The 23,247-nt window shown below is 43.4% G+C and overlaps 1 protein-coding gene across 4 annotated transcripts in view; it reads left to right on the forward strand.

Moving 5' to 3' along the window:
• The window catches only part of Dis3l2 (DIS3 like 3'-5' exoribonuclease 2), a 350,417-nt gene that overhangs the window by 259,675 nt on the left and 67,495 nt on the right, over positions 1–23,247 (forward strand). For all 4 annotated transcript variants that reach the window (XM_032901537.1, XM_032901540.1, XM_032901539.1 and 1 more), the window contains 2 exons: positions 368–480; positions 14,079–14,186. In XM_032901537.1, coding sequence (XP_032757428.1) covers positions 368–480; positions 14,079–14,186 — 221 coding nt within the window. The remainder of the gene's footprint in view (positions 1–367; positions 481–14,078; positions 14,187–23,247) is intronic.

Below are 23,247 nucleotides of genomic sequence, written 5' to 3' on the forward strand. Positions count from 1 at the left end.
GAGGAGGAGGGAGGAGGGAAGGAGGAAGGTAGGTGGGCAGGAGAGAGGAACAAGCAAACTGTTGATTCTACACTAGGCCTGTCTTTTGCAAATGTGGTGATGGATTTACCCAAAGATTAGAAGCCTTTAGAAATGGAAGATACTTGTGAAAATATTACACTCATTCACAACAGGAACCTCACCATCTGTTCAGTGTGGGATGAGGAAAGAGAACAGCACAGATCACAGCAACTAGAAGTAGCTGGCAAGACTAGAACCCATGCTTCAGGGCTGAGCCTGTAAGGGTGATACAAACCCTTGGAAAGGATCCCTGTGGAATTCTGCTGTCCTTCCAACCAAGTTGATGCTCCTCCTTATCTGCTTACAGGCACCTTCGAAGTGGGCGTCCACATAGCCGATGTGAGTTACTTCGTTCCTGAGGGATCCTCTTTGGATAAGGTAGCTGCTGAGAGAGCCACAAGTGTCTACTTGGTCCAGAAGGTACAAATCAGCTTTGAGTTTCTAGACTTTACTAAGTGTACCCACTTAGTGTGTTTTGAATTTGTAAAGAATATGCCTTTTCTGAATCTTTTCTCAGATCTAGTAATGTCTAAAGTATGGGCTTGATGCTGGGAATATGCTTGCCTTTTGCTATTGTACATTTTTGTCCCAAGCTTCATTTTCAGAGTATCCTTGTCACATAAGTAGCTACAACAGTGGTCAGCTTCAGAAAGAAATGAGGGGAAATGCTTGCTTTCAAACTATTGCTCCAAAGAAGGGCCTGTGAGACAGCCCATACCAGCTGCTGATTTCTGTATAGTTTGGTTGGGACCCAGCACATGTATTATCTGTGACCACTCTCACATAATAACAACAGAATGGAATGACAATTTACTATCTACAAGAGCCTTTGAGAAATTGTTTCAACCCTTGTTCTAAATGTGGGCACCAATCCTGTCCAGACCTACACTTTACAAGAGGCCCATGGAGTCCCCAAGATGGATTCTTTTGCTGTTAGATGTCCCTCATCTCAGGAAGGAAGATATTACGTCCCTTCTAGGAACTGGGAGATCACTCAATAAGTAAACTATCTGCCATGTGAGCATAGGGACCTGATCTCAGGCCCTCAGCACCTCCATGAAGCTGGGTGTGGTGATGTGCATCTGTGATATTAGCATGAGAGGGAGTGGATGGAGGCAGAGCCCCACAGCTGCCTGCTCAGCAAGTCTAGCCAAACAGTGAGTTTGGGCTTTGGTGAAAGGGTCTATCTCAAAAAAGAAGTCAGAGAGTGAGAGAGGAAGATGCCTATTGTTGACCTTTCATCTTTCTGCACATGTACACACACACACACACACACACACACACACACACACACACACACACACACACACACGTGGGAGAAAGAGATCTATCTATTCTACCGCTATGTAACTGTAACTGGCACATCCCTACAAGTAACTACAAGTATTTACTAAGCACCAAGTGTCTAGTGGGCATTGCGGTAGGTCTGAAGACAGCTGTAAATAAAAGAACATATGTGACTTATCTCTCTCCTCCATAGTAGTTCATGAGTTCTCCCAGCCTTTTGCTCTCTGACAATCTGCTCACTTGCTGAACTGAGTGGCTTGAACCTTCCCTCCACAGTCACATGCTCTAGAACATGACTTTTGGTATTTAATCATTGACTGTACCAAGGTAAAATGCCTGTTCCCACTCCTACCAACCCATCCCAAAGCATTCTTGAAGCTGGATATTGCTTGCTTGGCCCAACACTCAGGGACCAGAGACTAGCCAGGGGCCACATCTACTCCTTTCTGAGAATTTCCAAATGTCATCACTCAGGGAAGGGTACAGCTTCCTAGTCTCACCACTACTAGCTACCTGTGTGCCCACACTGTTGGCAACATGATCACAAGGCCATGAACTCCGCCTCACAAGCAGTGTGTCCTCATGGTCTGGCTGCTGCCTCTCTAGCTCCTTGTTTATTTTAGGTAGAATGAATACTGGAGTGCCCAACTGAAGTTCTGAGGCCTCTGCCTACATTGGGAACCTACAGGGAATTTTAAAAGAGGTTTGCCAGTGTCTAAGTTTTCACATACCTTTGGGCCTGAGCGTTTTTATCCTGTTTATAAGGCAACCTCCCCCTTTCTCTTAGGTCTTACTGACTTCTCTTGCTCCCTCCACACTTTGACAAACAAGACCTTGAAACATGCTTTTCTGGTTGTCTGAACTCCTATTACCTGCTTCCCAGAAGGTTTAGTCCTTTGGTAATTATGTTGTCTAGATGTTGCTAAGGCCGGCCACAGAGGCACAGTGACAAACAAGAGAGACAGTGTCTCAAGCAAGTTGGAAGGTAAGGACCACCACTGAACGTGCACCATGGCATATGCATGCATGCACTCACATAAACAAAAAGTGCACACACATACATTCTGGAGAGTGGCCTCTATTCTACTTTGTCTCTTTTTGGTATCTACACTAAGCATCTTGAATTAAGAAACATATTAAACTCCAGGGCCCCTTCCTAGCTTGACCCTTCTAAGAGTGCAGTTCTGACTCCTGTACAGTAACTCCACTTGACCTCAGGCTGAAGAAGTCCCATGTGCACTTCCTGCCTGACAGTGCTGCTGGCCAAACCCACCTTTTCCCTGGTCCAGACTGAGAAAGAGGGAAGCTGAACTTCCAGATCCCTTGTAACTGTGAAAACTCTAGTGTAGAGATAGGAAGTAACTGCTCACACTTAAAGGCTGTGTCAAGAAAGTGTGAAACACTCTTCATTTGCAATAGGTTAACTCTGCCCTTTGTTGAGAACTTTAGATCCATTGGAGCCTCCTCTTCTGAGCAGGTGGCTTTCTCTTGTCTCGAAGCTGCAGTCTCCTCTTATAACCAGGAATTCTGTTTCAAAATTAGAAACCAAAAGAATGAAATTGGATTAATAACTAGTGTTGTCCTTTCTGTTCCCTTGGTATTGTGACTGTCACAGTTTGGTGGTGTGGGTTGGGACTCTGCTGCTAACCTCTAAAGTGGGGAGCTGGTAGAAGACGGATTGTGAACCTCCACTGCCCAGCTCCGCCTCTAGCTTGGCAGGAGCTTGAGGCACCCGCCTCAACCTTGGCCAGCAGGAGCTGTGCATTCTGATGCCTTGAAGCACTGCTCTGACCTTTCTTCCTACTCAGCTTTGTTTCTTAAAGGCCCGGCTGTGTCCAGGAACTTTCTGCTGCTTTCACTTACTCTGCCTATAAAGGTCTTCTTAGAAGCCAGCGAGCTGCCTTTCCCTCTGCATCTTCTCTGCTCTCTCATTTGGCCAAATCATTTTTTCCCAATTCTGTCACTCCAGGGAATGGAGTGGGAGTTCCAGTTGATTTCCCATCTATAGAAAATGTGGCTCTCACTTCTTTTCATTGAGATGCCAACTTAGAAGTGAGTGATAGTCAGAGTCACAGTCTTGGTTTGGGGAATGACCCCAGAGAGTAGGACAATAGACAGGGAACCAGTATTGGGTCCAGATCCTAACTCACTGGCTTTAAATGAAATTCTTCTCGTTGAGATTTGACTCACAGTATAAGGACTCAGTAACTCGAGTTAACAAGGGCACATAGTCAAGAGAAAGATAAATTTAAACAGTGTCTGTTTAAATGTTAAAACCTACCCTTCCTTTTAACAAAGATGGTTCTCTTAAGATAGGGACAACTGTGTTTCTGAACTTGAACCTATTTTCAGAGGCTGTGACATTTGCTCATCTAATATCTTCTCTGGGAAATAAATACAATTTAATTTTAAGTTTTAAGGTAATTAGAAAAAATAAATACATGAATTAAGTTTAAAGTAAAAGAAAACCTGAACAGTCGGAACCCAACCGAAGCTCCGTGTCTGCTGGCCCAGCCGTGCGTGTTGTTTTAGGTGTGAGACAGCTCGGATGAAAGCTCGCCCATAAATCTCGAGGATATTTTATTGGTAGTGCTTTATAATAGAGATCAAAGATTGGGATTGGAAGCCTGTCTTCATGTAGAGTCCAGAGAGTTTTAAGATGTTCCTTTCTGACACCAGCAGGTTGTCAGTGCTGCTGTTTTGTTAATGTCAAACTGGATAGCAAAGAGTTGCTCAAATTCTGAATTCATGGAAGTGTTGATATGAAAAAGGAGACCCTTTAAGCAGAGATGTTGGCTGGCAAATATATTATCTATTTCCTTTAGGTTTCTTTAGTCTGTGAGCGGGGAGCTAGCTGAGCATGCCTTGGTGTGAAAACCTCCAAGTCCTAAGAAAAGGAGAAAACCCCAACTTGCCATCTGCAGATCTAGAGTGCACTGAGGGAGTGAGGGGTTACCTGGGGAGCCAGCCAGGACCTTGGCTTAAAAAGACAGACTGTGACCTCTCAGACAGTAGGAGACCCTCATTACTTGTGAGTGTCTGGCTTGATGTCACTGCTCATCCTTCCTGTTTCTCCGCACCCAGATGATTGATTCTTCCCCTCTGTGGCCCTTTCAACTGGTCACAGGGCTGTCCTGGCTCACCCACTGCTGAACTTGGCCAGCCTGCCCGCTGTGGCTTTAGCAGATGTTTCTGCTCTCTGAGGCTCATGTAAGATTTTATAGTCTTGTTGGTACCCCCACCCAGCAGTATTGGGCAGTGCTGTGCTGACCTAAATGACCAGTTCCCTCAACTCTCCCAAGCTCTGGTCCAGAATGCTTAGAAAGTCAGGGTCCTGTCATCACTCCTTTTTCTACAGCCAGCCTTTAATCTCTGTCCGGACTGCATTTTGGGTTTAGGTCTAAAACCTTCCCCAGTTCTGCCTTTTCTTCTGCCAGATCTCCTGTTCTTGTCCATGCAGCAGTACTGAGGACCACAGGTGTTAGGCATGCAAAACTGAAGGGGACACTGGTTTTGTTCCTGGTCAGAAAATGTTGACACATTATAATCACTTCCAGTACACTGGGCTGCCTTAGTTACAGAAGTATAGAGAGGAAAGGGAAGTCATGTCTACCTGAGTTGGAAGGAGTGAGGGACAGCTTCTATAAGAGTCAAGAAGATGACACAGAGGTCAGCTTTTGAAATGTCTCACATTTTAGGAAAATGTCTAGATAGATAGAAATAGGTACTGGGGACCTTCCAGGCAGAAGGTAAAAAGAAGTTATGTTCAAAGGCTGGAGGGATGGCTTGACAGTTAGGAATTACTACTCCTAGAGGAGTCCCAGATTTGGTTCCAATACCCACCTGGTATCTCATAACCACTAGTATCTCCAGTTCCATAGGACCCAGCCTTTCCTGGCCTCTGGTGGTGCACAGAGCTCACATAGGCACACACACACACACACACACACACACACACACACACACACACACACACACGCGCGCGCGCGCAGAGACAGAGGAGGCAGAGACGGAGACAAAGAGAGAGTGTTGTGGTTTGCCCTGGAGTTATCTGTATTTTGATGCTAATTCCACTGCCCCAAGGATAGCTGCCTAGTCACGTACTCAGGAATCAGGTGACTTCACCAGAACCTTCTCCCTATTGAATTTGTAAAATACAGGTGAGGGGCAGGTACAGGATAGAATGAGGCCTGTCATTGGAGGAGAAGGAAGGATGGGTGGGAGAGAAGTTTGGAGGAAGAGGAGGTGACTGAAATGAGAAGGAGAAAGAGACAGGAGAGAAAGGGAGAAGCTGTGACAGGAGAATATGGCGGGTGACGTTAAGATTCCTCTCTGTGTATTTACAGGTTGTTATTAATGTTCTTAAAGGATGGATGGTACTGGGCTTTGTATGTTTAGGTGGGCAATTATATCTTATCAACTGGGCCAAAGGTTATTGTGTTGTGTATTCTTTTGTGTGATGGTTTGAGTCTAGGAAAGTGTGTGGTGGCAGGAGACACTGGGCTGCATGGAGTTGGGATGTGTTTCCGCCAAGATATCTAGCAGATATCTTGGGGCACTATGGTGTGACCTAGTGGGGATAAAAGACATCCATACTTTTTTTTATTTTTTATATTTTTACAACAACAGGAAAGAAAAGAAAGAAAGAAAGAAAGAAAGAAAGAGAAAGGAAGAAAGAAAGAAAGAAAGAGAGAGAGAGAGAGAGAGAGAGAGAGAGAGAGAGAGAGAGAGAGAGAGGCTTTAGAAGCACTGTGTTTGAGGAGCAGCATGTAGTGTGACAATGCCGGGGTCTGGAGTCGGAAAGAGGCTTGAAGTGGCAGACTGAGCAGCATGGGCTTCCTTCAGGATTATAGGGTGTGCTCAGTTTTGAGGACAGTTGAGTGGTCTTCCTTCTAAGCAGAAACTCAGTTGAGCACTCCGGATAAAAGAGAATTCAGCCAGAGTCAGGGCTAGCATATCAGTACCAGGGTCCGTTCCACATTACTGCACCCTTGAAACTGAGTAAGTGCCCCGACATAGGCAGAACTCTCCAAAGTGTTTATCAATGCTACAGTATTGTGCTGGACAGTCGCCTCTAACTCCAGTAATGCCTATCACACAGCAAAAAAGAGGGAGAAGCAAAGAGTGGGGAAATGGAGCTCTTTCTCCAGGCACTGCTGCTGCCTACATTGAGATAAATGCAGAGGGCAGATTCTCCCTAGCAGCTCTTAGTGCATATGACCCCTGGCCACTGATTGTGGGGACCCAACACTGCTCTTTTTGTATTTTGTTTTTATTGTTGTAGACTTGGTGTATTATTGTATAGCTCAGGATCTCCCCGCCTCTATCATCATATCCAACCTATAGGTCTCGCCTTTAGTGAAGACTTCTTCACCCAACCAAAAGTATCTGGGACCCTTTTACCAATAAGAGACAAAAATCCAGCGGATCCAGCTCATCCAGCACATTGATTCCTGGGAAAGGTAAAGGCAACAGGACCTAATATAGATAGGATTGCTAAAACAGGGAGTGTAGTGATAGCTGGCAGATCACCTATCTGAATAGGATTATCTATGACCAAAGAAGAAGGAAGACGCATGGGAAGAGAGACAGCTCAGTCATTAAGAACACTTGCTACATAATCATGACCAAATCTCAAATATATCTCAGTAGCCAGGTTAACAAGCCAGATGTCCCTACAAAACACCTGGAACTTAGGCTCTGAAGGATCTGATTCCTTCTGGCCTCTGCTCATGTACAGGTACACATAGCCACAGACAACCACAAACGTTCATGCAGGCACACACACACACACACATGCACACACACACATGCACTCACAAGTCCTAAAAGTAAAGAGCAGACTGAAGTCTGGAGAAAAGGGAGGTGATATTTGCTTCAGCAACACACATACAGAAATTGGATGCAGAGATTAATACTGCCCTTGAGTAAGGCTTACATGCAAATTTGGAGTGTCCATATTTTAAAAATTACTGAAGTAAACTTTATTTTTCTGTTTTCCATTATTTCCATGAAATATCTGAAGCTAGGTATGAGGTGTATTAAGTTCAATTTTGCCTCTTGACTCTGTTTGATAGGTCAGTTTGGTTTGCTTTTATGTTGTTGTTGTTGCTATTGCTGTTGTTTGTTTTAGTTTTGAGACCATGTCATGTAGCCCAGGCTGACCTTAAACTCTCCATGTAGCTGAGGGTGGCCTTGAACCCTGATCTTCTTTCCTCTATCTCACAAGGCTGGGATTAAAGGTGCATGCTGAATTTTGAATCCCAAAAGTCCAAACAACATAAGGCCATCTCTAGTGAAGGCCCCTTTTTATCACCTCAAGGCAGATAGTCTGGTAACTGCAGGAGCTATGTAGAAAGAAAAGATCATATGGTATGACAGACAGCTAGGATGAAAGGAGGAACCATTATCTGCCTCACCTCTTAAAGATCCTACCATCTGTCAACACTGCTGTACTGAGAAACAAGCTCTGATTACACAAACGCTTGAATGAAAGAACATTCAGATCATCTCTAAATTATAACAGTTCTACCCACAATGATTCTGAGAAGAGCTTTGCCACTGGCCTAGGAAACTATAGACTATATCCAAAAAGGGAAAGTAAGTGTCCACTTTTGAACACTGTAAAAGGAGACAGCAAATCAGTTGATAGAGATTTAGAATGCCAGACCTTCGGGCCCACTACTGATTAGGTGTCATAGGCAAGGACTGATAGTTCAGGGGGTCAAGGGAATGGGGAAGTGGGAATGGCAGGGTCTTGTTTCTTAAATGATTCGGGGAAGTGTTGTGGTTTGTTTGCTCATTTGATGGAGGATAAGATATTGTTCTTACAGAAACATCAGTACAGGGAGGATGGAAACACAAAGGGAGGAAGCACCAGGCTCTGTTCTCATGTGTGTTTAGAGAATTCATGATGTCCAGACTCAGGTGTCAACAGAGGAGTCTAGATTCCAAGAAGAGGCAGGGCTCAGAATGCAGAAGAGATAGGTCAGAAACCAAAGTAAAGGAGAGAGGAAGGAGAAGAGAGGATAGAAGGTGAGGGACAACTGAAAAGGGAGTACAGAAAAGGCCAGTCTTGAGTGTCTACTGGTTCTTTATTTTGAAAAAACATACATAGACTACATAATATATATTTCCTCCCATATGGTCATGTGTGCACAAATGAAAGCATGGGTTTGTACCATGATGCTAGCATTCTAAGAACTGGGATCCCATGGTGTTTGTGCTTTCAAGTCTTGATTTAGAGAATCTAAATTTCCTACAAAGAGTGTGTAATTTCTGTAATTAAGGAAAGAGTAGAAGATGAGAAGTATAAACCATTTTGAGAAGCTTCAAGTGGAGAGACGAGGGGTGTGACTGGCAGAGGGATATAGTCTGGAGTTGATGATAGCCCCAACTCTGCACTCGGGGAATCGAACCAGCTGAGCAGGGAGAGCACTAGCAAGAGCTCCAGACTGAAGGCAGGGGACAGTTGCCTTGGGATAACAGGACTGACCATCCCTGAAAAGCTAGGGGAATTAGCTCAAGAGGGTAGTTGATGGAAAGTGCTAGAAAGGACTTAAGTCTACCTTCTCTCTGTACAAGAGTTGAATTGCTCTGCTGAGAAGGAGTGAGAAGAGAGAAGAATTGGAGGAGAGCAGTAACGAGTGTGAAGCCTGGGGAAGATGCTGTCAAGGCATGGCAGGAGCTGAGACTATTTGTTGATGCATCCGCATGCAGCCCAGCACGTTTCCTGCCACCATCAACGTCTAGCCAATAGGATCCCAAGAACGAAGGGAGCAGACTATGAGATGGGTTACATGACTTGTAGTTAGGACAGTGGGAGTTGGGCAGCTGGGATGGAAGCCCACGATAAGCAGGGAGTGTGATACAGGCAGGCCCAGGAGAGACATTCAAGCCCCACCAAGCATAGGCACTGGTCCGATGCTGTTGGCAACAGGACTTCCTCTCCAGAGAGATCTCCTTCCTGGTTATCCTGGTGCTCTGCACCAGGTCACTCTGGCCAATCTCTCCCGATACTGACAGCTTCACACAACCCATGTGCTGCTGAGGTCAGGGCACTTCTCTCCCTCTCACCTGCCTGGGCAGAGTTTTAAGAAAGTGGCTTTTAAGAGAATAGCCCACCTCACCAGTACTCTTCCACAAGACAGTCTGCTGTACTCTGGGTTGAGCAGAACGCATGCACAGTGACCCCTGGAGGACCAGTGGATTTACGAGAGGCTGTGCTGTGCCAAACCACACATGTGATCGTAACCTCTTAGTTTCTTCTCCTTTGAAAGGCATAGGCCTAGCCCTATTTACAAAACTGGATGGACATGGACTGTTTCCTCGGAATTCCATGTGATTCCTTCCCCAAGACCTAGTAGAAAGTTTATTAAAAGGACTGTCCCTTAAAAATTAAATGCAATTCTGCCGTCACAGACTCTTCATGAAACTTGAGGTCTTTGGCATCTGACCAGTGGGAGGAGCAAAACAGTTTTGATAACCTGATCAGCTGCAGGATATGCTAGTAGGTCTTTGTTTTTGTCTTTGTTTTCCAGTAGGCAGCCAAAAATCTTCCCTTTCTACCAAAAGTACTAATCCCCATGGACATGTTTTGGTAAAGATGCTGCTATAGCATATCTGTCGGCAAGGATGTCATAAAGTGTTGGGATCTGGGTTTTGTTTGGTTTTGTTTTGTTGTTGCACAAGTGTGTGTGTGTGTGTGTGTGTGTGTGTGTGTGTGAGAGAGAGAGAGAGAGAGAGAGAGAGAGAGAGAGAGAGAGAGAAGAACATGAACGAACATAGAAGAAACCAGGTTATTTATCTTATAGCAGAAGTCAGTCGTCTGTGTACTAATGGTGCCTGCTGTGGGGAGGTAGAAGATAGAAAGGCAAAGCCAGACAGACCTGCTTTTGTTCTTGGGGTTCCATATCCTGGAGTGGGGGCACCTAACAAGGGGTTGGGACGCAGTGTGGTCAGGGCCTTAGAAGTGCTGTGGACAAGTACGAAGGTGGGGTAAGAAGCTTATTCTTTGGGACTGTCCCACAGCCACTGTGAAGGATCAGGGGAAGTTATAAAACAGTACATTCACTGCCTGGGGGAGTCTGGATAGCATGGAGATGGCAAGGAGCTGAGTGTGGAAGGATATGCCAAAGTCTGCCTGAAGCAAAGTGTCCAGAAAGGTGTTCCAGAGACTGGGAACACCATGTGCATAAGCTAGAGCAGCAAGCAGGGCAGGTGAAGGGCTTGCAGTGGGAAGACTCATGGGCTCGAGCTGTGCGTGTTGGAGGGGAGTCCCAGGCCCAGGGCTGAATAAGGAAGGCTGAGCCAAGTGACACAGGGCTTGGACGCCTTCAGCTGATTGTTATTGGGCATTTCAGAGCTATTTCACTTTGAAAGAAACTGATGTTCAGAATTGTCCTAACATGCTGGATTATCACGCAGTGCCGGGCCCAGGGTTTGGCTTGAGGTCGCTGTCCAAAGCCTTATGTCCACCTGCTGCCGCCTCTGCTGCACTACCCTCAACTGCTCGATGGTCTGAAGACCTTGAACCCTACCCCACTCTTCACTTTATACATAAAATTTAACCCATATTTGTTTATGAAAATAGATCAAGACTACTATTATAAAAAGCATAAAATTATATTTATGTATAACATAATTTATAAGTGTGTAGCTTAAGAGGTGCCTTCGGGACACTGCTGTTAGCTGCACTCCTCCTTTATTTGGATATCACCTGTTTTTCCCATCAGTGTTTTCTGTCTCAGGGTCCAGTCTAGACCCAAGATACAATCACTTTCCTTTAACAAACACTAAAGCATGATGATGGAAGTAATGTTGTGACTTTAAGTCTTGGAAGTTAAAGCATGATACTTCCTTGAACATTGTCCAGTTAAAAGCAACAACCAAAAGAAATATTGAACGCTGGACTAATTGTTGCAGCCAGTTTCCACAGAATATCAGGTGTCATGATCTGACAGTGCAACCCAGAAAACGTGTGGGCTTTGCTCAGCCTCCATGATAGCACACCACACACTGGGTGACTTCACCAACAGACCTATATAATTTTTCCCAGTTTTGGGTGCTAGCCAGTGTGATTCCCAGTGAAAACCTCTGCCTAGATCATGTGTGGCAGTGTCCTTACATGGCCTCACCTCTGCACCCACTTGGAGAGATGGACTGTGTGTTCTTTGTCGCTTAGCTTCTAAACTCAGTTTCATGTAACTAGGTCTCACCTTTATGACTTCATTTAACCTCAGTAATCACTTAATAACCCTGTCTTCAAATACTGTGAAACTGGAGACTGCAGCTTCAATATATAAATGGGTAGGTACAATTCAGTTCACAGCATACTTCAGAGTCTGAAATTATAGAAAAATCTTTGTAACTGTCACAAAACAGTATGACACAGAGACTCACAGTGTGTTGGTATAGATGTGGATGAAGTGTTTTATAAAACACTTGACATACAAGAAAATATCATATATTTAGAACACATTTTAACTTATTACTAAAGCTAGTGTGGTGCTGAGACTATAGCTGGCCTAACATGCACAAAGCCCTGGGTTAAATTCCCAGTACACCATAAACCAGGTATGGCCATGCACACCTGTAATTGAAACACTCAGGAGGTAGGGAATCCGAAGTTCAGTCACCTTCAGCAAAGCCATCCTTTGAGGCAAGCCTAGGCAACACAAGACCCTGTCTCAAAGCAAGCAAACAGAAAACAAAATAACAAATAGTGTGTGTCATTTGGGCTGATGGTATAAAAAAAACAGGCAAGAAAAAGAGAAAATGTCAATAGCACTTTCATATAGAAGCTTTTACCAAAGTTTTCAAGTAGTCATTGGGTGTAAAACTTGTAGAACACTGCCCAACAGCTATTAATTTTTGTCACCACTATTGGCCAAGCATCTTAAATTTCTCCTTCCACACCAAGGACATACTTTCTATGGATGCAGCACATTACAGAAACTTCACAAAGTGAGGGAAACCATGGGGGTTGGTTTTGATTTTACTAATTAAGAAATTTACTAAATCTATATAGATACAGTGTAACAGCCCTCCCCTCCCAGTGAGTTGAACCCAGCACAGGGGTCAACAGTATATGTCAAGTTAGTCCACAGCAAATATAGGAAAGAATGGCTTATAATGCTATTTCAATTTGGGAAGAGAGTAGGTGGTAATATTATAATATGCGAGAAGAAATAGATTTGAAAGCAGGACGGAGAGAGGGCAAAGTATCTTGGTGGAGAGAGCAGAGAGAGATACTAATATGTTAAAGACAAATTATTTTGTTAAAAAAACCAGGTTGTGGGGTTGGGGATTTAGCTCAGTGGTAGAGCACTTGCCTAGCAAGCGCAAGGCCCTGGGTTCGGTCCCCAGCTCCGAAAAAAAGAATTAAAAAAAAAAAAAACAAACAGGTTGTGCAATTAGTTGTTTGTTTGATTGTTTATATAACCCTAGCTGGCCTGGAATTCTCTATGTAGACCAGGCTGGCCACAAATCCACAGAGATCTGTCTGCTTCTACTTCTGCCTTCTGAGTACTACTATTAAAGGTATGTGCCACCATAACCAGCAAGATCAGTTTATTATTATGAGATTGAAATGATAAACAAGAAAAATAATTCAGGCTTAAAAAGCTGCAAAAACGGGGCTAGCAAAGTGGCTCTGTGGATAATGTGCTTGCTGTCAAACCTGATGACCTGAGGTCAATCTCCAGTACCTACATAGAGAGAACTAAGTCTCTTGAGGTGTCCCCTGACTCCCAACACATATGTGCCATGGTACACACACACACACACACACACACACACACATACACACACACACACACATACATGCACGCGTGCGCGCAAACATAAATAGTGCATTTTTTTTAAATCCTGAAAAATGGGTGATTGTTTGGTCAATGTTCACCTATAAATCTGAATTTATGAACTTCGATTATAATAATTATTGTATTATTCTGTTTATACTCCAACATAATTTTGTAATTTATGGTATATTCAATTACCATAATTAAATAACTGATTATTTTATCTTGATAAGATTTTACATTCAGATATTGAATTTTAAGAATGTTATTCAATCAGAACAGTTATATCCCCAAACCTCCCTCATTTTTATCGTGTGTGTGTGTGTGTGTGTGTGTATGTGTGTGTGTGTGTGTGTGTGTGTGTGTGTGTATGCACTTTGTGCATGTCTGGTACTCACAGGGACCAGAAGAGGGCATCAGATGCCTTCAAACTGGGGTGAGCCACTATGCAGGTGCTGGGAACCAGACCTCTGCAAGAACAGTAAGTTCTCCAGCTGCTGAGCCAACTCTCCAGCTCCCTCCTCCTATTGTCTCCAACTCTTCTCTAAATCACTCATAATCATTAATGTAGTGTTATATTTTATTACTTAGGGAATAATGACAAGAAAAAGGTCTATATATGCATTCCCTGCAGATGCAGTTTTAGAAATGAAGAAACCATTCTAGGCTTGGCAGAACCTAGGGAGATACAGATTGGACTGTAACTAAAAACAGTGACAGTATTTGTTACTGTCTGACACCCTCCCTTCCTACTTCCCAGGCAGAGCTGAGACAGTGTGCTCTTTCTGCAGAGGCCACTGGGAGTGAGCCTGCTTCACCTTCAACTCACTCCAGAAGCTCACCAAAACTGTGTCTGTGCTATGACTGAGAGCCTGAGACAGGCTCCTGCCGGTTAGACAAGGATGCTCAGAGACTCTCATCTGTTCACAGGTGGTCCCCATGCTTCCCAGGCTTCTGTGTGAGGAACTCTGCAGCCTCAACCCCATGACTGACAAGCTGACCTTCTCTGTGATCTGGAAGCTGACTCCTGAAGGCAAGGTAGTAACTTGTCTATTTTGTCATTCATTCTTCATGTATGCTGTCTTATCCTGTCTATTGTGGTAAGCACCATGTGCCTGCACTAGGCTGGAGTTCCTTGGTGGATGGGTACAGAAGGTCTCAGGCAGCTGCTGTAGAGAAGAAGTCCAAGGACCCTCACTAGCCTCAAAGGAGCCAGTCCTACATAGGAGACACAGCTGACCCTACTCCCTGCCAGTGTTTACCAGCTAACAGAGGGTACTAATTGTGAGGTGGAAGATGGCTTCACTAATGGTGAGATGGATATCTGGAAGGCAGCTAGGAGGCCAGGTTGTTAATGCATAGTGGGAATTGATGTTCCTTTGACATGTCCTGAAGAAAATGCCATGAGAGCTGCAAGTTCCTGTGAGATGGCTGGAAATGCAAAGTCAAGTAGCACTTGAGTCAGAGCATGAGGTAAGGAGAGCACAGAGAATAGATGGTATCTGCAAGCACCCCTTCTACACCAGGAACAAAGAAGAGGGGTAAAGCTAACTCTGGGGAACGAGCTCCACTCCGCAGTGAGCAACTGTAAAACGGCACAATCATACGTGAGGACCTAGGGCTTACTTGGGCAGGCTTCTGAAAAACTGGTGCAAACACTATAAAGGAACATGGGAAATATATATGCTATAATGATAGATGGGAACAAAAAAAGATTTAACTATAAAGAGGTTCCAAATAAAGATGGAAGATTAAATAACCACATTGATTTCCATTCCATCCCAAAACCTCACTAAAACAACAGTAAAGAGATTTAAAAAAAAAAAAAAAAAAGCATAAACCCACAAGGACAAAGAGTGTGGGCGAGGAGTCAACAGCAACACAACTGGAAGCAGAAGAGTGAACTTGCTTGGGGGAGTGGTAACTGACTTAGCAGACCTGGGAAGGCCTGAGCCTGAGCCAGGCAGGGAGGAAGCCAGGGAATAAACATTCAGACTTCGACAGAGTTCATTGAAGAGATTGATCCCTGTGGTCTTAGCAGGAGACCTAGAGTTTTTGTTCTCTATAGATAATGCAAGGGGGTGTGTATGAAGCAGGGGTGGCAAATACTCCTGATACTACAGTTCCTCAGGGGCATTGGGGCAGATCTTGATATCTAAATGTTAAGAATCTTAACTCCAGGATTCTAGGCCTGTACTCTGTGAGTCACGAGGTCAGAGAAAGACAAGGAATCTAAGTCATTGAGAATAACCTTCAGCATCCTTAAGGACCTACCAGCCAGCAGCCCAGCACTGTCCAGTCCAGTTCAGTGAAGCTTAGAGGCTTGGCACAGTGAGAGCCTTTGGGACTTCCCTCCTTCTGCTGCTGCCTGTCGTCGTCATCCTCCTCCCCCCACCCTAGACAGGGTATCACTATGTAACTGTGGCTAACCTGGAACTTGCTATGTAGACCGTGCTGGTTTGGAACTCAGAGACATCCCCCTGCCTCGGCCTCGGCCTTACCCCTGTCACTATTCCCAGATACAGTATTTCACTTTCCCGCATGAAGAGACAACCACGTAGAAAGCATCTTCCGTAAAATGAATATAGCAAAGCGCGCGTACAAAGAGAAGGAGCCATCCTTGATGACCACTAGAGAGTTTTAAACAGTAGTGGGTGGGGGCCATGGGGATTTTAGAGATTAAAAACAGGATTGAAATAAATGGAGATTCATGATTCTGTTTTAAAGTAAAGTTGAATATTCCAAAACGATCAAAGAAAATTAGAGGATCAATCTGAGACGCCACCTACCGGAACCTGCTCTGTAACAGTTCCAGAAACCAGAGCAGAGGAAATGGGAAGAAATGCTGAGTTAAACCATGCATTCTTAAAGGATGTGACTTTGCAGGTGCAGAAAGCTCACTGCAATGCCTGTGGTGGGGATGTGCCATCCCTAACATACAAACCCTGATAGAGTCTCACAATACAGGAGACAAGGAAAGACCCAGAGGCTTTATGAAGGCCAAAGGAAGCTACACACACAGTAGACCAGAAGGTAAAGCGAGTTCAGACTCTTTCACTCCAGCCTCAGAAGTGTGACAGTGCAGGGACAACTCCTCCCTGTCTAGAAGGATAGGATCCTATCAGATATACACTGATAGGCTATCCGTAAACTGTGGAAGTCAGGCTCTTCAGGTGTGTGCAGTCTTGGAAACAAAGCAGCACTTACAAAGCCCTTTTTGGGGAAGTCTCATGAGACCTTGTTGTTGGCTCTGTAATCATAGAAGCCGAGGCATGAAGCTTGTAAGCTGAAAGCCAGCCTGGGTACTCAGAAAAGAAAGAGAGATGAGAAAGGAAGCAGGAAGGGGGCAGGGAGGGAAAAGATAATGAAGACACTGGAAGAAAAATAAAAAAAAAAGGAGAATAATAAGAAAGAATAAGAAGAGGAAGAAAGAGAGAGAGCTCATCGCCCAGATAGGTGGGCACTCCTGAGACTGCAGGGCAGGAGAGAATGCCAGTACTGCACACTCTTGCCCACATCCCTGGCCCAAGAGGAAACTGTATAGGGCCTCTGGGAACAGTAAGATAGGGGCACTCAAGCTGCAGGAACGCTCTGGTCCAGACTGCTCCCAGATCTGAAGGGACCCGGTCAAACAGCTCCCTGCACCCAAATCCCGTGGGAGGAAGAGCTAGACCTTCAGAGGGGCAGACACGCCTGGGAAGCCAGAGGAGACTAGTCTCTGCCCACATTTCTGACTCTAGAAGAAAACACCTAGTGCCATCTGGGCCCCCTGTGCACAGGGACCCTGGAGAAGGCGGGGCAGGCCCTCCTGGTTGCGGCCCTCACGGAGAGCTGAAACCTAGTGCCCAGGAGCGACTTCGAGCCCGAGACTGGATGTAAGACTAACTTTCCTGCTCCAAGTGACCTGCCCAGTGGACTCAGGACACAGGTCCACAGGAACAGCTGAAGACCAGTAGACAGGAACAACTACACACCTGAAGGCAGAACACTCTGTTCCCATAACTGGCTGAAAGAAAACAGGAAAAGAGGTCTACAGCACTCCTGACACACAGGCCTATAGGATAATCTAGCCACTGTCAGAAATAGCAGAACAAGGTAACACCAGAGACAACCTGATGGCAAGAGTTAAGCGCAGGAACCCAAGCAACAGAAAACAAGACTACATGGCATCATCAGAGCCCAATTCTCCCACCAAAGCAAACACTAAATATCCAAACACACCAGAAAAGCAAGATCTAGATTTAAAATCACAATTGATCATGATGATGGAGGACTTCAAGAAAGACATAAAGAACTCCCTTAGAGAAATGCAGGAAAACACAAATAAACAAGCAGAAGCCTATAGAGAGGAAACACAAAAATCCCTGAAAGAATTACAGGAAAACACAATCAAGCAGGTAAAGGAATTAAAAATGGAAATAGAAGCAATAAAGAAAGCACAAAGGGAGACAACCTTGAATATAGAAAACCAAAGGAAGAGACAAGGAGCCGTAGATGCAAGCATCACCAACAGAATACAAGAAATAGAAGAGAGAATCTCAGGAGCAGAAGATTCTATAGAAATCATCGACACAACTGTCAAAGATAATGTAAAATGTAAAAAGTTACTGGCCCAAAACATACAGGAAACCAGGACACAATGAGAAGATCAAACCTAAGGATAACAGGTATAGAAGAGAGTGAAGACTCCCAACTCAAAGGACCAATAAATATGTTCAACAAAATCATAGAAGAAAACTTCCCTAACCTAAAGAAAGAGATGCCCATAAACATACAAGAAGCCTACAGAACTCCAAATAGATTGGACCAGAAAAGAAACTTTTCCTGTCACATAATAGTCAAAACACCAAAGGCACAAAACAAAGAAAGAATATTAAAAGCAGTAAGGGAAAAATGTCAAGTAACATATAAAGGCAGACCTATGAGAATTATGCCAGACTTCTCACCAGAGACTATGAAAGCCAGAAGATCCTGGACAGATGTCATACAGACCCTAAGAGAACACAAATGCCAGCCCAGGTTACTGTATCCAGCAAAACTGTCAATTAACATAGATGGAGAAACCAAGATATTCCATGACAAAACCAAATTTACACAATATCTTTCTACAAATCCAGCCCTACAGAGGATAATAAATGGTAAAGCCCAACACAAGGAGGCAAGCTACACCCTAGAAAAAGCAAGAAAATAATCGTCTTGCAACAAAACAGAGAGAAGGCAAGCACACAAACATAATCTCACCTCCAAACACGAATATAACAGGAAGCAAGAATCACTGTTCCTTAATATCTCTCCTAATATCGCTCAACATCAATGCACTCAATTCCCCAATAAAAAGACACAGATTAACAAACTGGATGCGCAATGAGGACCCAGCATTCTGCTGCCTACAGGAAAAACACCTCAGAGATGAAGACAGACACTACCTCAAAGTAAGAGGCTGGAAAACAACTTTCCAAGCAAATGGTCTAAAGAAGCAAGCTGGAGTAGCCATTCTAATATCGAATAAAATCAATTTTCAAACAAAAGTCATCAAAAAAGATAAGGAAGGACACTTCATATTCATCAAAGGAAAAATCCACCAAGATGAACTCTCAATCCTAAATATCTTTGCTCCAAATACAAGAGCACCTACATACATAAAAGAAACCTTACTAAAGCTCAAAGCACACATTGCACCTCACATAATAATAGTAGGAGATTTCAATATCCCACTCTTATCAATGGACAGATCATGGAAACAGAAATTAAACAGAGACATAGACAGACTTAGAGAAGTCATGAACCAAATGGACTTAACAGATATTTTTAGAACATTCTATTCTAGAACAAAAGGATATACATTCTTCTCAGCACCTCATGGTACTTTCTCCAAAATTGACAATATATTCGGGCACAAAACAGGCCTCAACACATACAGAAAGATAGAAATAATCCCATGCGTCCTATCAGACCACCACAGGCAAAAGCTGGTCTTCAATAACAATAAGGAAAGAATGCCCACATATACATGGAAGATGAACAATGGTCTACTCAATGATAACCTGGTCAAGGAAGAAATAAAGAAAGAAATTAAAGACTTTTAGAATTTAATGAAAATGAAGGTGCAACATACCCGAACTTACGGGACACAGTGAAAGCTGTGCTAAGAGGAAAACTCATAGTTCTGAGTGCCTACAGAAAGAAACAGGAGAGAGCATATATCTGCAGCTTGACCTAAAAAAGCACACCTAAAAGCTCTAGAACAAAAAGAAGTAAATACACCCAGGAGGAGTAGAAGGGAGGAAATAATCACACTCAGAGCTGAAATCAACCAAGTGGAAACAAAAAGGACCATAGAAAGAATCAACAGAAGCAAAAGTTGGTTCTTTGAGAAAATCAACAAGATAGATAAACCCTTAGCCAGACTAACGAGAGGACACAGAGAGTGTGTCCAAATTAACAAAATCAGAAATGAAAAGGGAGACATAACAACAGAATCAGCGGAAATTCAAAAAATCATCAGATCCTACTACAAAGCCTATATTCAACAAAACTTGAAAATCTGGAGGAAATGGACAATTTCCTAGACAGATACCAGGTACCGAACTTAAATAAGGAATAGATAAACAGTTTAAACAACCCCATAACTCCTAAAGAAATAGAAGCAGTCATTAAAGGTCTCCCAAACAAAAGAGCCCAGGTCCAAATGAGTTCAGTGCAGAATTCTATCAGACCTTATAGAAGACCTCATACCAATACTCTCCCAACTATTCCACAAAATTGAAACAGATGGAGCGCTACCGAATTCATTCTATGACGCCACAATTACTCTTATACCTAAACCACACAAAGACCCAACAAAGAAAGAGAACTTCAGACCAATTTCCCTTATGAATATTGACACAAAAATACTCAATAAAATTCTTGCAAACCGAATCCAAGAGCACATCAAAACAATCATCCATTATGATCAAGTAGGCTTCATCCCAGGTATGCAGGGATGGTTTAATATATGGAAAACCATCAATGTAATCCACTATATAAATAAACTGAAAGATAAAAACCACATGATCATTTTATTAGATGCTGAAAAAGCATTTGACAAAATTCAACACCCCTTCATGATAAAAGTCCTGAAAAGAACAGGAATTCAAGGCCCATACCTAAACATAGTAAAAGCCATATACAGCAAACCAGTAGCTAATATTAAACTAAATGGAGAGAAACTTGAATCAATCCCACTAAAATCAGGGACTAGACAAGGCTGCCCACTCTCTCCCTTCTTATTCAATATAGTTCTTGAAGTCCTAGCCAGAGTAATCAGACAACAAAAGGAGATCAAGGGGATACAGATTGGAAAAGAAGTCAAAGTATCACTATTTGCAGATGATATGATAGTATATTTAAGTGATCCCAAAAGTTCCCCCAGAGAAATAACCTGATAACCACCTTCAGCAATGTGGCTGGGTATAAAATTAACTCAAATAAATCAGTAGCCTTCCTCTACACAAAAGAGAAACAAGCCGAGAAAGAAATTAGGGAAACGACACCCTTCATAATAGTCCCAAATAATATAAAACACCTCAGTGTGACTTTAACCAAGCAAGTGAAGGATCTGTACAATAAGAACTTCAAGACTCTGAAGAAAGAAATTGAAGAAGATCTCAGAAGATGGAAAGATCACCCATGCTCATGGATTGGCAGGATTAATATAGTAAAAATGGCCAGTTTACCAAAAGCAATCTACAGATTCAATGCAGTCCCCATCAAAATACCAATCCATTTCTTCAAAGAGTTAGACAGAACAATTTGCAAATTTATCTGGAATAACAAAAAACCCAGGATAGCTAAAACTATCCTCAACAATAAAAAGACTTCCAGGGGAATTATTATCCCTGAACTCAAGCAGTATTACAGAGCAATAGTGATAAAAAAAACTGCATGGTATTGGTACAGAGACAGAAAAATAGACCAGTGGAATAGAATTGAAGACCCAGAAATGAACCCACACACCTATGGTCACTTGATTTTTGACAAAGGAGCCAAAACCATCCAATGGAAAAAAGATAGCATTTTCAGCAAATGGTGCTGGTTCAACTGGAGGTCAGCATGTAGAAGAATGCAGATCAATCCATGCTTACCACCCTGTACAAAGCTTAAGTCCAAGTGGATCAAGGACCTCCACATCAAACCAGATACACTCAAACTAATAGAAGAAAACTTGGGGAAGAATCTCGGACACATGGGCACTGGAGAAAATTTCCTGAACAAAACACCAATGGCTTATGCTCTAAGATCAAGAATCGACAAATGGGATCTCATAAAACTATAAAGCTTCTGTAAGGCAAAGGACACTGTGGTTAGGACAAAACTGCAACCAGCAGATTGGGAAAAGATCTTTACCAATCCTACAACAGATAGAGGGCTCATATCCAAAATATACAAAGAACTCATGAAGTTAGACCTCAGGGAGACAAATAACCCTATTAAAAATGGAGTTCAGAGCTAAACAAAAAATTCACAGCTGAGGAATGCTGAATGGCTGAGAAGCACTTAAAGAAATGTTCAACATCTTTAGTCATAAGGGGAATGCAAGTCAAAACAACCCTGAGATTCCACCTTACACCAGTCAGAATGGCTAAGATCAAAAACTCCAGCAACAGCAGATGCTGGCAAGGATGTGGAGAAAGAGGAACACTCCTCCATTGTTGGTGGGATTGCAGAATGGTACAACCATTCTGGAAATTAGTCTGGAGGGTCCTCAGAAAATTGGACATTATACTACCTGAGGACCTAGCTATACCTCTCTTGGGCATATACCCAAAAGGTGTCCCAACATATAACAAAGACACATGCTCCACTGTGTTCAAAGCAGCCTTATTTATAATAGCCAGAAGCTGGAAAGAACCCAGATGCCCTTCAACAGAGGAATAGATACAGAAAATGTGGTAGGTACATCTACACAATGGAATATTATTCAGCTATCAAAAACAATGACTTTATGAAATTCATAGGCAAATGGATGGAACTGGAAAATATCACCCTGAGTGAGGTAACCCAATCACAGAAAAACACACATGGTATGCACTCATTGATAAGTGGCTATTAGCCCAAATGCTGTAATTACCCTAAATACACAGAACACATGAAACTCAAGGATGACCAAAATGCGGATGCTTCACTCCTTCTTTAAAAGGGGAACAAGAATACCCTTGGGAGGGGATAAGGAGGCAAAGTTTAGAACAGAGGCTGAAGGAACACTCATTCAGAGCCTGCCCCACTTGTGGCCCATACATATACAGCCACCAAACTTGATAAGATGGATGAAGCAAAGAAGTGCGGGCTGACAGGAACCAGATGTAGATCTCTCCTGAGAGACACAGCCAGAATATGTCAAATACATAGTCGAATGCCAGCAGCAAACCACTGAACTGAGAATGGGACCCCCGTTAAAGGAATCAGAGAAAGGACTGAAAGAGCTTGAAGGGTCTTGAGACCCCATATAAACAACAATGCCAACCAACCAGAGCTTCCAGGGACTAAACCACTACCCAAAGACTATACATGGACTGACCCTGGGATCCAACTGCCTAGGTAGCAATGAATAGCCTAGTAAGGGCACCAGTGGAAGGGGAAGCCCTTGGTCCTGCCAAGGCTGGCCCCCAGTGAATTGGATTCTTGGGGGAGGGCAGTAATGGAGGAAGAATGGGGAGGGGAATACCTGTATAGAAGGGGAATAGGAGGGGTCAGGGGGATGTTTGCCTGGAAAACAGGAAAGGAACAACATTTGAAATGTAAATAAGAAATACTCAATTTAATAAAGATGAAAGGAAAAAAAAGAAAAGAAAAAAAAAAAAAAGAAGAGGAAGAAAGCTGCTGGGTTAGGGGCAGGGCTCCATAGCTAAAAATACTTGTCACACAGACATGAGGGCCTGAACTCAAATCCTCAGAAACCATGTAAAGCCAGGCATAATGGTGGGTGTTTGCTACCCCAGTGCCCTACTTTGAAATGCAGGACAGGCAGGGCAGAGCAATGAGAATCCCTGGAAGCTCTGGGCCAGATGCCTTACAGGGCAGGCACAGCAACAGACAACAGAAAACCCTTTCTCGATCTATA

The sequence above is a fragment of the Rattus rattus genome, chromosome 4 (assembly GCF_011064425.1).
Source record: "Rattus rattus isolate New Zealand chromosome 4, Rrattus_CSIRO_v1, whole genome shotgun sequence".
Taxonomy (NCBI): domain Eukaryota; kingdom Metazoa; phylum Chordata; class Mammalia; order Rodentia; family Muridae; genus Rattus; species Rattus rattus.